At 37.5% G+C, this 19,024-nt stretch overlaps 1 protein-coding gene and 1 pseudogene across 1 annotated transcript in view; one reads left to right on the top strand and one right to left on the bottom strand.

Annotated features, from left to right (window-relative positions):
* Positions 1 to 19,024, top strand: part of Nckap1 (NCK associated protein 1) — a 75,948-nt gene that overhangs the window by 9,345 nt on the left and 47,579 nt on the right. The window contains exons 2-6 of the mRNA XM_052182792.1: positions 1,719 to 1,829; positions 16,107 to 16,199; positions 16,492 to 16,548; positions 17,136 to 17,278; positions 17,358 to 17,448. Coding sequence (XP_052038752.1) covers positions 1,719 to 1,829; positions 16,107 to 16,199; positions 16,492 to 16,548; positions 17,136 to 17,278; positions 17,358 to 17,448 — 495 coding nt within the window. The remainder of the gene's footprint in view (positions 1 to 1,718; positions 1,830 to 16,106; positions 16,200 to 16,491; positions 16,549 to 17,135; positions 17,279 to 17,357; positions 17,449 to 19,024) is intronic.
* On the bottom strand, positions 12,377 to 12,477 carry LOC127686498 (uncharacterized; annotated as a pseudogene).

The raw sequence follows: 19,024 nt of genomic DNA, 5'->3' as shown, positions 1-19,024 counted from the left end.
AGGACATGCTAACCTGTAGCTATTTTTCATGGGCAGTATCTAAGTTGTATGAGTCTTGGTTGCCAGTTTATGTTATACATGATATCTTGAAAAAAGACATTAGAAAACTAGTCTGTAAGAAACTATTTCAAAATATATAGTCTGAGAGAAAGTCAGAATAAGCTAATATTATGTAGAAATGGATTTGCATAGTAAATAACTTTGTCATACTCATTAAAGGTTAAGTTCTAAATTTAAAAAAATGTTTGATTTAATTATACTGACAATTGGTAATACATTCCTATTTTCATTTATAAAAATAGGAATGTTTTTATTGACTTAGAAACTAGGTGATATTTGAAAAATAGTTTCAATTTGAACTAAAGTACAAAGTTCATCCTGTAACAATTAATTATTTTTATTCTTGGCTACCGTTTCTTTTTAAGGTATGTAAAATTTCACTGATGGTTTTGCACCTATTTTTATAGCTGCATGTAGCCTTTATTTTTCCTTCTTTCTAGTATTATTTTAAGTTGCTTTAGCAAGACCACCAAGATACTGACATGGTTATACACTTACACATTAGTATTTAAATCTATATGCATAATATAAACTATATAAATCTATTGTCTAATAGGACTCGCTACTTAAGAACCTTATAAATTGTAGCACCATACAATTTTCATCTTGTATTGTTACTCATAGTCTGCAGTGCATAAGTTTTCTACTGAAAAAGTATGTCATAATTTGACAATCATTGTTTACACGTAATCTTCTCTCTTTTTATTACAATGCTTCCCCAGCAAGGACAAGTTTGGAAGGTTTGCAAAGCTTTTCACCTTCCCTCTGCCCGCTTGCCCGCTTTCAGATCAGTCTCATGTTTCATAATTTCTCTTTCTGTAATCCACAACATAGCCATAGTAAACTAAGAAGGTCAGGTTACAGTACTGTATCTCCTCTCATACCGCAGACATCACTGTAAAAGCATATGCTTAAAAAGTGGAATAAAATTTAATTAGGAATGATACAATTTCCAATATTTCCCTAAGAAAACGCATCTTGCTTGCACAAGCGGTTGTCCCGAATCTGTGCTGTTGGTAGTTCCTGTTAACGCTTTCCAGTCACATTGCGCTCCTTCCCACTGCGGAGGAGGCTACGTGGGTGCCTTGCTTGAGGGCTGGTATGAGGGAACAGGGTTGTAGCTCACGCTCAGAGGATCAGGCCGCACACCGCATGATAGAGCACCTTTAGGCTCAGCAGCTTCCTGTTCTTTTGAACTAGGGCTCTTGTATTAAAATTGAATGTTGAAAGCGAATGAGGAAAACATTTTGGAAAGACATTCAAACATAAGCCTTCATTTTATAACACTTAGAAACATTTTAGGACTCTACTTAATATTTAATTTTGTAATACTTTATCAGCTTCAGATGAATACAATCCTACCTCAAACCAAAAAGGTTTTCATTTTCTTTTCCTTTTTTTAGGTTTGAGCTTTTTCCTTCACTGCTGTTCTGCGCTAACTGCTTTAAAACTTTCCATGCGTTTTTTTCCGTAGAAGAGCATCTCTGTACTGTCCCCATCGCATCTCTCAGCTGTGACAACCCCGCACTTTGCCTGTTCATTTATCACCTGCTCACCAAAACTAAGAAACCTTTCTAATTTCTGATTTCAGATTTGCCCTTCTTACTTGATTTTAGGAAGATACATTTTACTTTTTTTCATTACTGTTGTTTTTTTAGGCATGTGGAGATCCCAAGGCTAAACCATCATACCTTATTGACAAAAACCTGGAGTCTGCTGTGAAATTCATAGTCAGAAAATTTCCTGCTGTAGAAACACGCAACAACAATGTAAGTTGTCCCAACTTTCTACTTGACATTTCTCATCTAGGAATAGTAATGCTCAGTGGAACGTTGTGTCTCCTGTTAATCTAATGCTATGTGCAGCATGTGACGCACAGCTTTTAGACCTTGCATAAAGGCTTTTAAAGACAGCATTCGTTTCTCAGAAACTGGAAAATTTCTAGCTACGTTTTACGTGGAAAATGTTGAATGTTAATTTCTTGCATTATTCTTAGACGAATAGGCCGTGGGTAGATAAACAGCTCCCCAGTGTGTGACTGTTGGGGCATCTCTTTATCCTGAGATCACTAGCCTCGGTTCCTTCTGAAGTTGGCAGTGGCTTCGTGGGGCTTCATTGCATTAGCAGTCAGCTTTTCAAAGGTGTTTGCTCACCTGCCACGTTCACAGTTAACAGAGCACTGCTGGAGGGAAGGAGGTCATGAGCTTTAGTTCCTACGTGGAAGCTTTCTCTTAGAAAGCTTGGTCAGATTTAGTCTTCCTGGTGTGTTTATTTTTGGGCAGATTTTGTATATTAATTTTATAAAGGAACAATTTTAGAAAGAGTTGTTTTACTGTAACATACTTTTTAAAAGTTTTATTGGAATCTTTTCACAGGTCATTAATTTGTCCCATATTTCAGCTCTTGATGTCTTTTTGCTTTATGTAAAAATTTAAATTGAACAATTTCCCCTTATGAACTCTCCAATCTTGATAATCTTTTTAAAAAAATAAATTGTCATGTTTTTGTCCTGAAATGATATATGATCATTGAAGATTTATATTTTTCTTGTTGATAATACTTACTTATACTTACTTACAAAAAGTTTTAATTTAGATAGAAATGTTAGTTAGGAGTAGTAAAAATAAATCAGGTGCTTTTTCAAAAGTCTTGATTTGGGTTTATTAAGCTTTTTAAAATATTATTTTAAGTCTTTTTTTGATGCTTGGATTGGTAAAAATCTTGGTTTTATAAAATATTGTATTAGTACTTTATAATTGATTATATAAAAGGATCACCAAGAGGTCCTACTAGGAAAAAATTGATTGAAAGCATATACTTTTAAAAAGACAATTATTTAATGTGGATAATTTAAAAAAAAAACAGCATGATATTTCATTAAGTAATTTCCATAGAACCAAACTTTTAAATATTAAGGTGAATAGGAAACATGTTCTTTAACAAAAGGAAAAAAAGAAAAAGAAAAAAACCAGGTGGGAGTAGCACACTCCTTTAATCCAGCACTTGGAGGCAGAGGCAGGCAGCTCTCTGTAAATTCGAGGCCAGCATAGTCTACAGAGTGATCTCCAGGACATCCAGGGCTAGAGAAACCCTGTCTGGAAAACCAGTAGAACAACAAATAAAGCGTGTATTAATTTGCAGTTTGTAGTAAGATATTTACATATTCTTTCAGGTGTGGTGCTACACTCTTGGGCAGAGGCAGGCAGCTCTTAGTGACAGAGCTGTCTACATGGGAAGTTTCAGGTCCCCAGGGCTGCACAATGAGAATGTCTCACAGAAATGAAAGCATTACAGATCCTATAGAAAGGACAAATGAGTTAGTGATGATCAGTACTCTGCTATCTTACCTGAAACGAGTTTTAATGAAAAGCTGTCACTTAGGTCTGTATAGACTTGCTCTTAATAAAGTATCTGACATGAAAATCTCTTAAATTTAGTTTGTTAATTTTCGTATGACACATTTACTGGATGTGAGAATTTAGACAGCTATTAGGAGCTGATAGGTACATATTAACTATTTAGTAATAGTAAACATTTTAATAGATTAAACATTGTTACTGTTTTTAATGCGCTTGGCAAGCTGCCTGTAATAACAGTGCCCTGCTAATCTTTGTTCTTTTATAGTTTTATGTCCCTTTTCAAAATTAAAAGCACAAAATTGAAATTTTTGATACTTTGTTGAAATATGAATCACATGCCATACAATTTATCTCTTTGAAGTGTATAGTTGAGGGTTTTTAGTATCTCCACAGAATTATTCTGTACCATACTGTTGACCTACATGAAGTTAAAATGTTCATTGGTTTTTTTAGTGTATTCACAACTCGGGCAATTTAAGAGTAATTAAATTTAATTTAATCACCCAGGAGAAATTCTGCTTCCTGGGCATTCTGCATCCCCACCGCCCTGCCAGCCTTCCTGCCAGCCTCCCAGTGCTAGGCACGTACTAAACACTGTTGTCCTGTCTGTGCCTCATGAGAGGCTAGCCGAGCGCTATGATGAAAATAGAACTGTGACATATAATACTTGTGACTGGCTTCTGCCACTGAACACAATGCTTTCCAGGTTTATCCGAATGCTGGCAGATTTCACACTTCATTTCTTCACTTAATGACAATTATCCCACTGTGAATATAAAATACTTTATGTATTCAATCATGGAGTTGATAGATGTTTGTGTTGTTTTTACTTTGCTTGGTCATGAATAATAGTACTGTGAACATATATAGCTTTTAATGTATACATTTGTGGTATGTGGTTTTTTTTCTGTGTTGAACATATACAATTTATAATATGTAAACTGTTATGACTATACATGGAATTTACTCTAGAGTCTGTTTGTCGTGTGCTTTACAATTATTCTGCAGATTATATTTTGTGGTATTCTTTTTGGTTTGTTGGTTGGGTTTTCAAGACAGGGCTTCTGTGTAACAGCCCTGCTGTCCTGGAACTCACTTTGTATAACAGGCTGGTCTTGAACTCACAGAGATCCTACCTCTGCCTCTCTTAGAGTGCAGGGATTAAAGGCATGTGCCACAACTGTGTGTGTTTGTTAAATACGTATCATTGTACTATGTATTGACTATTTGAGAAGTCTTATCTTAGCCTTTGTCTGCGTCTGTTAAAATGTTGATGAGATACTTCTAGCTATTTTAGATTAGGAAATAAAAACTTGAAAATTGAAGTGATTTCCAATTCCATAAAATTGTTTAATGAAGGCTAAGTGTGGTGGTGCACACCTGTTCTAGCAGTACACAAGAGGTGGAGGCTGAGACTGAGGCAGGTGGATAGACAAGTTTGAGGTCAGCCAGGTCTACCAAGTGATTTTTCAGACCAGTTAGGGCTATATAGTGTAATCCTGTCTCAAACAAAAGAAACAAACATTAGTTAATGGAAAGTTTAAAGGTTTGAGTGACAACAGTGTCTGGGATTGATAGGAAATGGCGATTTCCTCCTTTTGCCACAGAGCGTGTTAGGTGTCCCCGGGACTGGCACTGGCACTGGCTCCAGTTTGCTTCAGGCCTTACACATAGTGCTTGTCCTTCATTTAAGAAAAGGAACTCAAGAACAGAGATTGTTTTAATGAAAATCAACATTTTTTTTGAAGTTTCTAAAATAGATTGTTCTAAGAAAAAGTTACTCTATCAGCATTGGTTTCTGGTTTTAGTTTGTTTTTTAGCAACTGGCCTCATCTTATCCAAGCATTTTTTTTTCTCTTGGTGTATCCCCCCCCACACACACAGGGTTTCTTTGTGTAGCCCTGGATGTCCTGGAACTCACTCTGTAGACCAGGCCAGCCTCAAACTCAGAAATCCGCCTGCCTCTGCCTCCCAAGTGCTGGGATTACAGGCGTGTGCCACCACTGCCCGGCTTATCCAAGCATTTTAATTCTCTTGGAAGCCATAAGCACCTGACTGAGTGCCAAGGAAAGCATTGTAGTTGGCAGCAGGCTTGGTGTGGTGCATCCCCATGGTTCTCAGGGTTATTCCTGCCCAGGCCCCTTTGTGGGCATTATTGTATATTTAGTTCTGGATTTAGGGAAGAAGCTGTACTTCTCACCCCATTAAAGGGTTGGATCAAATGCTTTACATGCTTCAGAGATGCTGATGAGACACAATTTTGTTATGATGCTAACATTCTAGTTTTATAATTATAGGTGCTACTTATTTTGTCTCTGTACTGGGCTGAGCATTTTGGTAAATTGCGTTTAATTTCAGACTATCTGAATTACTGACTTTTCCATTATTTTCAAAGTTCAACTGTGAAGATGTCCATGTCTTCCCGGATGTCTGAAGTTCTGTTATGATCCAACACAAGGAAATCAATAGGAACCTTTTCAAAACAGGATTACTTTTCATAGGAAAAAATTGTAAATCTCCACATTGTCCAGATGTGTACTTAAAAATTATTACTATTTTTCAAGTAATTTTAACTTAAAATTTTCTTCCGTTTTTTTCCTTTTAATTAACATCTAAAATCCAGTTTGTCATTTTAAAAAAAAGAAAAATATTACCTTGTAATTCCTGTACCTAGGGGGTGTGGGCAGGAAGATCAGGAGATGAAGTTCATCCTCAGTTATGGCAAGTTCCAAGCCAAAATACAAACAAGCGAGTGTAAAACATTCTGTCATTATAGAATTTCCCTATTGTGTGTTTGAGTATAATGTCTTAATCTTAATTTCCCAAGAGATTGGAAAATATTAATCACTGCTATATGTATATGTAGCATATGTATATGTATATATAATGCATATGTATATGTATATTTTAGGGTCTCTAAGAACAAGTGTACTATTGGTGTATAGAGGGTGGCAAAAGTAGTGCAGGGATTCTGTACCAGAACACAGGCCGTTGTCACAAGACATTGAAGATCATGTATTATTCAACCCAAAATATTTGAAGTTATGGATATTACTTGTCCTTAGGGAGCACATTATTACAAGAGGCTTTGCAACTATTGTTTTCTGTATAAGTAGTTTACTCAGGGAGAAAACCAGCAATAAAGTAGATTCAGTTGTATAGCAACTGTTTTTAAACAGCATTTTTGTTTCCAGTACCTGATAACTGAGAATATGAAATATCCAATGAAAGAATGAGCCTATTTGGTGCATATTAACTTTCACTTGTACTAAATGCTTCTTTAGATTTCTATCAGGACTCAAAATCTTTTAAAGCTAAAAAGTCCCAGTGCTTTTTAAAAGTAAAGCTAATGCAACTCTCATAAGGATGCTGTGTAGTTCCTGAAAATAGCCTTGTAAAGAGTGAGATTCCTATGTTTAAGACGTGTCTAGGGCTGGAGAGGTGGAGTACTGGTTGCACAGGCTGCTCTTCCAGAGGGCCTGGATTCAATTCCCAGCACCCACATGGCAGCTCACAACTGTCTGTAACTCCAGTCCCAGTGGCTCTGAAACCCTCACACAGACATACATGCAGGCAGAACACCAACATGCAGGCACGTGAAATGCAAATCAGTAAAAAGAGACGTTAAAAGCCACATGTCTAGTGGGTATGGCAGCAGCACTGGGATAGATGGAGGAGCACCTGTGATAGGCCTGCTGTGGGAAGGAATTAGAAGGGAAATAGAAAGACATTCAAGTTCCTTTTTAGCTAGTCTTTAAGGGGCTTTCCTAGTTTTGCCATGGCTTCCGTTATGAGCGTAGTATAGTGGTTAGAGGGTGGACTTCAGAGTAAGAATTTGAGGTCAGTACTAGTTACAAGATTTTAGGGATATCATTTGGTATCTGAAGGCACCATTTTTTCTTATGTGTAAAGTGAAAATTATCCCTGCCTGAAGGAGCAGTTCAATATGCCTTATGCATTTAACAGTCTGGCAAATGGCTTTAAAGGGGGTAGCCATTGTTTATATTACATCTAACTCCCTGCTTTCTGTTGTAAATTTCTAAATGCCACTTCCCTACACAAAAATTCCCCATGCTTGCTTCAATGAAACATGCTTCTGTTATTGGAATTTCTGCTAGCTTTCGAACAGCTCCAAGCTGAGTGAGCGCAAACTCCCATTGAGCACTGTTATTTCTTTCTGTTGTGTTCCCTGCATTGAGCCGTTATCTTGTAACTTGGTTGCTTAAACTTTATAGTCTCCTTTGACGTTTACAAAACATCAAGTCGGTTATTTTGGGCATGTCTTCAACATACACAATTTCATGAACTTTCCATTCAGGTATATGTTATCTGTTGAGACAAGTTCCATCCATCATAAACCAAAAATGATTTTGATGTTTCCTGATTTTCTCCACTTGCTATTTCTTCCATTCTCCCACATGGGCAGTAAACCAAAACCTGTGATACCCGCACACCTGTCTGTCTCTATGGACCAAGCCATTTACTCTGGGAATCCCCGATGCCTAGGAGATAAGGGCCAACAATAAAACTTTGGTTTAAAGGGAATGAGTGTGATGTCCAATGCGTGTATGCATTCCCTGATGGGAACTTGATGGAATGTTCTTTTAACTAAATTGAACTTGAACTTTAAGAAACTAAAAGAATTTCAGTACAGTGAAAACTAACTCAGGCAACAGTATTATTTTTAAATGACAGCAAGAAAGAATACTTGATGGTTTTAAGCAATCAGTATTTTCCGGGGTCTGGAAGCAGTATGGGCTCAGTGGAGATGGTGTATAACACCTTTCTGTGTTAGGCTTGAGAGCCCATTACAAATGCACTGAGCAACAAATTGTAGTACTCAGGCTACTAATCCAGAACTCAGGCTAGTGGTAAGCTGAGTAGCAAAGATAGTTAATTGTTGGGGGTTTTAAGAGACTTAGAAATTGCATCAGTCATTGAGGAACGCAGGAGAGCAGCTTGGCAACAAAAACTGAAGTAATGCCCTGACTCGGTTACTGTTGATAAGCCTGAGCGTAGAGATGGCCAAGTCGGCATAGGCATCTTTTCTTTCTGTAGACTTCATCAGGCAGTTGTAATAGAGAAAGAGAGGGCCAAAATACTGAACTAGGATGGAAAAGAAAGGAATTAGAGTCTGACAGTGGAAGACAAAGGCTGATAGTGAGTGGTGTGGTGGAGGTGTGGCTGTTCTCCCTCTAACACCATCTAATGTCTCCGAGCTTTCCAAGAGCAATAAACAATGATCAAAAGACAACTAAGAGAAGTCAAGATGACTTAAGAGATGAATTGTATATTTTTGTTTTTTAACTTGCCAGTGAAGGAGATTATCATTCTCTCCTGTGAGTATATACCCCAGATAATCCACGGGCTACTCACCCCTAGGCTTGTCTTGAACTTCCTCGCCCAGGCTCACTGCCCTCAGGACTCTGCAGCTGTGGCCTTTTTACCATGAGCTTTCTTATACTACAACACAAGAGCTTACCCGCTTCCAGTTGGCGAGTCACTGTGGCTGCAAGAAAATGTGGAACTGTTGGCACCATCTTTGACTTTCCCTGAGAATGGTTGTGGAACTGACTTTTAAACTGTATCATTTACCTTCAGCAACAACATGAGGATGTCCTGTGTATGGGAGTGTGCATCCCTCAGTGCATTTTATGCCTCATTTAAAGTCTTTGCTTATACTATTTTTTGTTCAGCATCTTCCATGATGTCTGATACTTTATTTGCAGTATTTGTTCACAAATAATGAATGAGACATTATATACTGATCATATTTCATTCACTTGGCTGTCTGAATCACTCCTGAAAACTTAGAAAGAAAGCAGTTCTGATTCAAGAAAATCTTCTCAAACAAAATAAAAAATAAAAATAAAAATGTCTATGTGAAGACATGCTTGTGGCATTCAGATGCTCACCAACTGATTAATTACTCTCTTCCCAAACTGACTATCTGGAAACTCTAAGGAAAACACTATTGATACATATTTATGCTACAATTAAACATTAAGTATGTTATGTTAAGTAAAAGAATCTGATAAACTAAGTTCTGCATACTATTTAATTCTATGCTATAGGAAGTGCCTAGAAAAGGAGAGGTTTATTGAGACAGGAAACAGATTATTGTTTGCACAGGGCTGAGAGTCAAATCTGGATCAATTGCTAGGAAGCGCCATGCACTCTGCCCTTTGGCAGGTGAGAAGTGAGATAGAGCCTTTGTTCTTGGAGAATCTAATTCAAATGAGCAGTGGAGGTGGCAGCGTAGGTATTTTCTTGAGATTAGGTAGCAGAAGAAAATAGAAAGCAAGGTAGGGATTACAGAGTTCTAGGAGAGAAGGTTACTGTAGCAGGTTTTCCTCAGCAGTGTAGCCTTTAGTGAGGAGAAGAGAGCAGAGAGCCTCCCAGGCCTGACTGAGCCAATGCAAGAACTGGTGATGTGCAGCAAGGCCAGGGGATAGCTGTTGCTAGTGATGAGATCTGAGAAAGAAAATAAGAGGTGCTTGAGGAGAAGGGGATGGGGGAAAGGGACGGAGGGGATGATTGGGACAGCGCGGCAGTGAGCAGGATGTAGCGTGAATAAAAAAATTAAGTAAAAAAAAATCAAATATAACCTTTAAAAACATAAAAAAGATTGCATTTTAATCATGCCAGCAGATTACTAGAATTTCAAACCTTATTTTGAAATAACATTATAGTTATATAAAATTTTCAACATAAAGTTCTCAACATGGTTCTTCCCACTGCATTAACATATCGCATAATCTTCATTAGAATTGCCTTTTTCAAGGTAGAATGGCATGCCCCTTCAGGAGCACACAATACTGATGCTATCTATCTCTGTGATGACACTTGAGGAGCACAAGTCCACAGACAGAGCAGTTAGGCCCTGGTGGTCGTCGTGGAGTGAGAGCTTGGGCAATTAAAGTACCTCAGTACTCGCTGAATGTATCTAAGCTGGACTCTTACTGAGATTCAGAACAGTTTTCCTGAAACTAGACTTCTCTTGGTTTTCTCTTGTTTTTTTGGGGGGGGGGGTGGGGCATGTTTTGAGACAGGGTGCTAGGCCTAGGTGAGGGTAGGCTTCCCAGTGCTGGAATTCTAGATGTGTGCCACCGTAAAATAATAAGGATGGTGACAACTATACTTTTGTAATAAGACATTGGTATATCTGTAGTTCAAAAGTGCTGAACATAATAGTATACAGTTGATGATATATTTTTTTCTTTTCCTGTCTCTGTACTGCTCTCCCTCTTCTTCATTTCTTTTCTCTCTCCTTCCTACTAGACTGCCTTTCTCCTTTCTTTCTTCCTTCAGTCTTTCTTGCATTCATTCTTGTGTTAGGCGTTGAGTTCAGTGATCTGCACATGCTAGGCAATTACTCTACCAACAAGCTATATCTACACCCATGAAGGTGCTGGGAAATGTGTACTTTGGCATTACATGTTTAAATTGCTCTAATTCTCTGGCTTTTCAAAAGAGGAAACTGAATTAAATGATAATATACAAGAAAAAAGCATAGGTGTGGACAGGAACTTTCTGAAAGGAACTCAGTAGCACAGGAAATAACCTGAAAATTCCAAATTTGACTTCACAAAATTAAAGAGCAGAGTGAAGAGACAAGCTGCAAAATGGCAGATGGTCTTTGCCAGCTGTGTTTCATATGGGGATTATAACATATAAAGAATTTCATCAAAAAGCCATAAAAATCTTCTAATCAGTAATGGGTTAATTGTTGTCTTGCATTTTTTAAAACCTACTTTAGTTAAGGGGTCTTTAATCCCTTGTATCCCGTCACCCAGAGGTGGGTGGAAAGGAAAGGTTGATAGGAAATGGGGCTTGTGGACCTGTTTAGAAATAGTTCTTTGGTGCAGTTCCAAGTTTTGTTGTCAGCAGTCCAGTCCTCTAACAAAACTCCAACACCAATCAGCAATGGCAGGCCAGACCACATGGCAGTCACCACTTACAAATCAAAGCACTTTGATTCAGAAGAAACGAGGCTCTGCCAGTCGGCCTGAGTCGGAGAAGCTGCAAGAAGCCACCAGAATATCATGAGAAGTTCTCTACGAAGTCACAACAAAGATCAGCTACATGGCACAAGGGGAACCAGCGCCAGAGCCTCCCCACCATCTATGGAATCATATTTATATTCTTTCTAAAGAATATAAATTACTCATCCTCTCACATGTCTGCTTCAGCAAATCATTCTTTCGCCTGTGTCTGCTTCAGCAAAATATCATATGACATAACTGAGTTTCCAAAGAAGCCAGAAATTTCCACTTCAGTTAATGAACTAAACAGGTCTCAAAAGAACCACAAATAACTGGTTTTTTTTAAGTGTTCAACATTTTTAGCCATTAGAGAAATGTAAATTAAAACTACTTGATATGCCATGTCATCTTCATGACATCAAAAACCCTACTTTGAGATCCGATCTTAACCATGTCAGGATGGCTCTCATTAAGAAAGCAGATGAGTTCATGAGTGCAGGGGCTGTGTAGCGTCCAGGACACTGCTTCACAGGACTTCTCCCCACCCTCATGCTCTTGCAAATACACTGTACATGTGGGGAAAGGAAGGAAAGAAAGGGAAATCATGAATTTTTAAAAAGGAAACAAATGAGAAACGCTGGCAGGGCTGCAGAGAAAGCAACCCCGTAACGCACTGTTTAGGGGAGTGTGAGCTGGCCCTGCTGCTGTGGGGCTCGGTGGGAGCGTCCTCAGAATGCCAAAGGAGAGTTACCATCTTACCAGCTCTACGACTCGGGCTTATACACATGCAAGTGGACACCGTATTCTACTGCAGAGATAGCTGCACATTAGTCTTTCTACTCTTACATTATTCACAGTAGCAAGGAAGTGGAGCTAATCTAGATGCCCATTCATAATTGAAAGAATGTACAAATTCGATACGTGCACACAGTGGAATTTTAAGTAGCATTAAGGAAAAACAAAATCATGTTAAAAATTATGGAATGCTTCCGGCATTTGCGTGCCATCCGTGCTCAGGGGCCATGCTAATCTCTATCGTTCTGTTTTAGCGCATGTGCTGCCAAGGTGAGCACGATCGCTACACTGGAGCCTGTAGCTGTGCTTCTTAAGTTACACATCAGTGAGTTAGCCTGCTACGTGCTGCTTTGCCTCCGTCAGTAATTTGCCTTTCTTAGAACAAAACAAAAAGTAGGAAATGCTAAATTTCAATTCCATTTAATTTTTTCTTTCTGAAAAAGCTTATTGAAGCAAGCAAGATTAATCAACAAAATATTTCAGTTTAAAGATGCATAATTTCCATGACTTAAGGTGTGGTCATTTCAGTTTTTGCATATCTTATTTTAATGTTAAAAATAAAGGCTCTAAGCCAGAAAATGTAAACAATTATACAAATGTTTTGCTATAATATTTTCATATATTACAGAATCATGCTTCAAAATTGTTGACTACATGGTTTTCAAAATAGTACCTCTCTAATGTTGTGCTGTATAACAATAACAATATTAGTAATTATTACCTATATATATTTTTAATCATCTCTGAGCTTTGAACCTGTCATTAATGGTTTTTAAGTGTGTCATTCACTTTGAAAAATAAAGTTCTTTCTTTCCTTGTAGTTAAAGCCTGAGAATTGTAATATTTGACATCTTTCATGCATAGTTTTATGAAGCTTATTTTCATTAAAATATGGAACATAATTTTTACTATTAGGTAGAAACTGTGTGATCCTTGTAAAATGTTAGGAATAATGCTGGACACACAGTGCATACTCAGCAACTATTTGTTTCCTGCAAGTCCTATCAGTGGTGTTAGGATTACTTACAAAATAATTTGGTTTTGTTTATTTGAGGAAGTGATCTGTAGCCGCCATCACTGGTCTGCTGACATGTGATGCGTAGTTTCTACGTATTGGCCACGCTTCAGTGTTGTCATGTGCCAGTTTATTGTAATTGTATAAATGTGTTCCCATGTGATGATGGACGCCTTAGACTTTGAAATGTTAAGTTACTTACCATATTTGTATGTACAGTTAGAGAGGGACTTTCTAAAAACATTTCTTCCTAAATAATGTCCTCTGGTAGTCTGTATTGTGATCCTTTATTTAATACATTGGGATTGGATACTTGTACTCCAGAATTGTTAAGTACTAGATAGACGAACATCTCTGTCTGTATTGTAGGTGACAGTGACAAGCTGGACTAGAAAACAGTGGCTGCCATCAGGAGGGAGGAGTCAAGGATGGTCCTGAAAATGGGGTTAGTTTTAAGCTGAGTGGTTTAGGACACTGGGATTTGGATGTAAATGGTGAGATTTTGATACCCCTGTAGGGAAACAGAAATCATGATCTGTGCATGGAAAATGGCAGCTTGTTTGCTGTATAGTCTTCGGATGAATGTAGGGGAGATGGAGTCTGGAAAAGTGAAGGGACCGGATCGTAGAGAGCGTTAGAAACTCACCTGGAACTTCCGTGTAATCACTATAGCTGACACAGCACCTAGTAATAATATGTTTTGGGGAAGTTAAAGGAGAAATTTAAACTAAGGGGATTTTCTTATTGACAAGGAGAATAGCAGGGGAGAACAGAACACATTTGAGAATAAACTGAAATTTCTGATCTTGGCTGGTACTGAGCATTTAACTTTGCAATGTTTTGGATTTTGTAGGTATTATATCCTTTTATAAACATTACATTCTTGATATATGAAATGAAGGTTTGTGCAAAAAATCTTTAGTGTTTATAAGGGTAGGATGGCCATTAACTGCACCTAGGACACTGAGTATAGGAGTAGGTAGGAAGGAAGCACTGTTAATGATTGCCTTAGTGCTGTTGAAATTAATTCGGATTAACAAGTCACATAGTAACCATATTATTCTCCTCATATTGTTTTCTTTGTTTTTTGAGAATCTATAGAGATTCCACTGTCCTAGAACTCAATATGTAGATCAGGCTGGCCTTGAACTCACAGAGATCCCTCTGCCTCTGATTGCTTGGAAAAGGCATATGCTATCATGCTTTTTATATCTTTCTTTTTTTGAGGGAGGGTGAAGGGGGCAGGGTTTTTCTTGGCTGTCTGGGACCTTGCTTTGTAGACCAGGATGGCCTCAAACTCGTGATCTGCCTGTCTCTGCCTGCCAGTGCTGGATTAAAGGATGCACTTCCACCCCTGACTCATATCTTCTTTTTTGGGCCTACTTTTTCCTCTTGTATGTTGGAACTCAAATTTATAGAACTAAATGCTAGAAAAGAATCATGATATCAGTCAAAAGTGTTTAATAAAATTATTGAACAAGGTAAAGGTATCATTTGAGGACAAGGGATTATGTTTAAGTAGTTACTCACCTGATAATTCTGGAATAGCAGTAATTAAAAATGCAGAGAAATATGGAATTGTTTTTAAAACTGATCTATTGTACGAAATAGTTAATGATTCTCAGAGGAAGCGGCACATTGAAGTTACCCATCAGAGCATGTGCATTCCTTAACTTGTGCATCCTGGGAGAGCTGGGATTGCAGCTGTGCTGTGCAGACAGAATTCCTTCTTTAAGTGTCCTTACTCAGGTGTTTAGGTGGCATGCCAGGCTGCTTGCTGTTTTCGGTTTGCTTTTCCTGAAGAATCTTCTGATGTTAGGCTCACGTTTGTAAATGTTCTGACTTAACAAAACGTCTCATTATAGTCGCGTGTAGGCAGGCATCTCTTTTCCAATGCTCACATGTAAGTGTATATGACCTTATGAAGACCTCAAAATTGTGTGGGCTCTGGGAGCATGTTGGGTATTTTTAAATGCTTTCTTGTATTTTCTAGTGTTCTCACATCCTGAGTGCTTCTCAGACATTTCATGTGTATCTAGAACACCTGGACTATGTTGTTTAAAATTTAAAAGGCAGAGTCTTACTCGTCAGGTCTGGGGTGGGCCAGAGATTCCACCTTTCTACTGAGGTCCTAACTGATGTTCATTAGAAAACATGCAGACTCTCTAGAATCTGGATGGTTTCCTGGAATCCTGGGCACTCTATTAAATAAGCACCAGAAAAGACTAGGCTCCCAGAAATGATGGTAATTGTTGATTTAATCAGAAAAGGCAGTTTTTGTAAGTTCAATAATTTAACTGAATGGAATATCTTTTTTTTCACATTTCCTTCACTCATGTCTAAACTCTAGTCTTGCTTTTTTTCATTTCTTTTTTTGTTCTTGTGATTTTTTTTCTTTTGTTTGATATATTATTGTGTTCTGTGGGTCTGATCAGGAAACCGTTACTGTATTTTATGTTTGTATCTACATTTTATTTTGCATGCGTAACGTGGCTTTGCCTGGATGTTCTTTTTGGTAAGTTCCAAATCTATCTAGCATATTGTTTTTTGTAGTGTAAGCTGTTTTTCATCTTCTGTTCTCCCACTTCTAGTGAACGTAGTCACGATTTGTTTTTGGGTTCATTTGATGTATTTTCTCCTCTAACATTCTTCAGTTCTCTGCAGTAGTGCAGTTGGTACTAACCCGCCTTGGTCTGCGCTGTGGGCTCCCACTGTCAGCTGCTGATCACATTAGCACTTGCTCTCGCAAGTGACTGGGTTTGAGAAAAACCTTGATCATTTAGAAGTCTAAAAGCTTGTGCTTCCATATAGCAACCATACAAAAAAATGGTATACAGTGTAACTTGACACTTCTGTCTGAAAGTAAACTCTAAATTTTTTTTTTTTTTACAGCAACAGCTTGCACAACTACAGAAAGAAAAATCAGAGATTCTGAAAAATCTGGCATTATATTACTTTACATTTGTAGATGTTATGGAATTTAAGGTATGTATTTTAATATGTAAACTTTAAGATTACAAAAATTGATTTACAATTTGCTAATTGTATAAATTGCTTTGTCGATTATGTGATAAAAGAAGAATTTCAGAACCAAAGTCTAAAGTATACTTTATCCACTTGTGTTTTCTGAATTTAAAGTTACTTGTTCAGTGCTGAAGATGTGGCTCTGTGGAGGAGGACTGCTTGCTAGTAAGCAGGCAGAGCCGGCCCTGCACTCAGCACTCCCCCACTCAGTGACACTCAGCACTCCCCCACTCAGTGATGCTTTTCTTTTCAGGACCATGTCTGTGACTTGCTGAATACTATTGACGTTTGCCAAGTCTTCTTTGATATTGTAAGTATCATTTTTGGGAAATTCTCCTAATTTTCTGTTTCCAAAGAACTCAGGGAACCAATTGCTTTTCTTTAGAGAAAGGTTTATGAATAGCAGTATAAAGTTTTAGCATTGTTTAGTTGGCTTGCTGAATAACTTTTTTAAAAGTAAAGCTATTGGCATATATTTTTTGTGTGTTGTAAAATAGCTCTTAATTTTAGTTTATCTTCATATACCTAACTAAAAACACTGGACAGTATTTTCCTATAAAGTCATACTTGATAGTGTTTCCTTTGTATGACATTTCATACATAAAAAAAGTCGAGGGGAGAAATGTATCCGTCTACTTAATAGTAAAACTTTAAATACTACTTTTGCTTTGGTGAGATGGATACCAATCCTTTTTTTGTTTTTGTTTTTTGTTTCAGCTATTAACAGTTTAAATACAGTAGCTAAAGTCCTTTTCCTGTTTTCTGTTATTCCCAAATTTTTTAGGTTTAGAAAAAGAAATTAGAAACCCAGAATTGGGGATAAGCAAAGTATGTAGAGTGTTTTGTGTTTCAGAGTTTGGCAGGCTGGAAATAAACTTGATTCTTTCTTTCTTTTAGACTGTGAACTTTGATTTAACAAAGAACTACTTAGACTTGACTGTAACCTATACAACATTAATGATACTGCTGTCCCGGATTGAAGAAAGAAAGGCAATCATTGGACTCTACAATTATGCACATGAAATGACCCATGGAGCAAGGTAGGCAGACTTCACACAGAATGCTTCTGACATTCTCAGAGCCTTACAACTCATTTGAATTTGATGTGTGTATTTTAAGTGACCGAGAATATCCACGCCTTGGTCAGATGATTGTGGACTATGAAAATCCTTTAAAAAAGATGATGGAAGAATTTGTACCCCATAGCAAGGTAAGAGCTGTTGTTGTTGTTGTTTTTTTTTTTTTTCTGGGCTTTTGGAGACGGGTTTCTTTGTGTAGCCCTGGCTGTTGTGGACCTAGCTCTGTAAACCAGGTTAGCCTTGAACCCACAGAGATCTATCTGCACTTGCCTCCTGAGTGCTGGGACTAAAGTCCTGCGCAACTGCTGCCCAGTAAGAGCTGTTTTTTAGATGTGCAACAGTACACATAAGGAATTGTTTATCTGTAGGGAGTTAAAAAGATAACTTAGTTTTAGGGTAAAAATTATAATGCATTACGAAAAACTGTGTTTATTTATCTGTTGAGTTAACTGATTCAGATTTACAATCATGTAAAGACTCAGGAATGTATTGATTATAGTTATTAAATTGAATTATAGTTATTAAATTGAGTGTAGTATTTAGAGGTAGTAAAGGGTGTAGTGTAATAGTCTCAGGTTTACCAATATACTCTGGAATATTGTATAATTCACTTAAACAACCTAATTGTCTCTCACTTTCCTTTTGGCTAAAAATAGTTTTAAAGTTCCAGTTATTCCATGCGGTTGTTATAAAAATTGAAGCAGTCACTTCATCAAAAGAATTTAGATACACAATATTGTGTTAAGAATTTAGATACAAGCCAGGAAGTGGTGGTGCATGTCTTTAGTCCTAGCACTAGGGCGGCAGAGAACTCTCTTGAGTTCAAGGCCAGCCTGGTCTATAGAGAGAATTTCAGGACAGCCAGGGCTACACAGAGAAAAAGAAATTTACATATGAGGCTAGAGACAACTCAGCATTTAAGAACACCAACTACTTATTCTGAGGACTCAGGTGTGATTCCCAGCACCCACATGGCAGCTTACAACCACCTCTAATTCCAGTTGCAAGAGATACAGTGACCTTTTCTGGCCTTCTTAGGTGCTGCACACACGTGATAAACAGATATACATTGCAAAACCCATATACATGTAATAAATTTCAAAAACATTTTTAAAAGAGTTTATATACATAGTATTTCATCCTAAGACTTTAGAGTCATAATGTTGAATCAGTTTTAGATATATTGTGTCTTACTCTCTTTATGAGAAAAAGATGACAGGAATTTTTTAGAAGTTATATAAAATATTCTTTTAAAAGGACACAGGAAGAAATCATTGTGGTAACTGTCTTGCAGCAGGACCTGTCATGTATCTACATGCTTCCAAAAAGCTTCAGGCATCTCATCTAACATCATCACAATAGGTGGAGAGTGAGGAAGATGACCAAGTAGTGAGCCCCTGGCAAACGTGCCTAACCAGAACAAAGGTCCCCGGTGTCTGAGCCTTGGTCACAGTTCTCTTTCTTAACTGAACCTTACAGCAATACCATGTTTATGTGATGCCATAATTTTTCTTGATGTTCAGTTATTATCAAGAATTTTACCAATGTTTTCTCTCATGAAAATTTGAAGATACTTTTTCAATTTAATTCTTTGCAAAACTGTATTATGTAGCTTAACAATTTTAATCTGAAAACTGTGAACTTAAAATATCCAAAGTCTAAAGCATGTCCCTTTCGAGTACTGTCCCGACAGCTTATGTGAGATGT

This window comes from Apodemus sylvaticus, chromosome 5 (assembly GCF_947179515.1).
Source record: "Apodemus sylvaticus chromosome 5, mApoSyl1.1, whole genome shotgun sequence".
Lineage (NCBI taxonomy): Eukaryota > Metazoa > Chordata > Mammalia > Rodentia > Muridae > Apodemus > Apodemus sylvaticus.
Note: the sequence above shows the minus strand (reverse complement) of the source record. Positions and strands in the feature narration are given on the sequence as shown.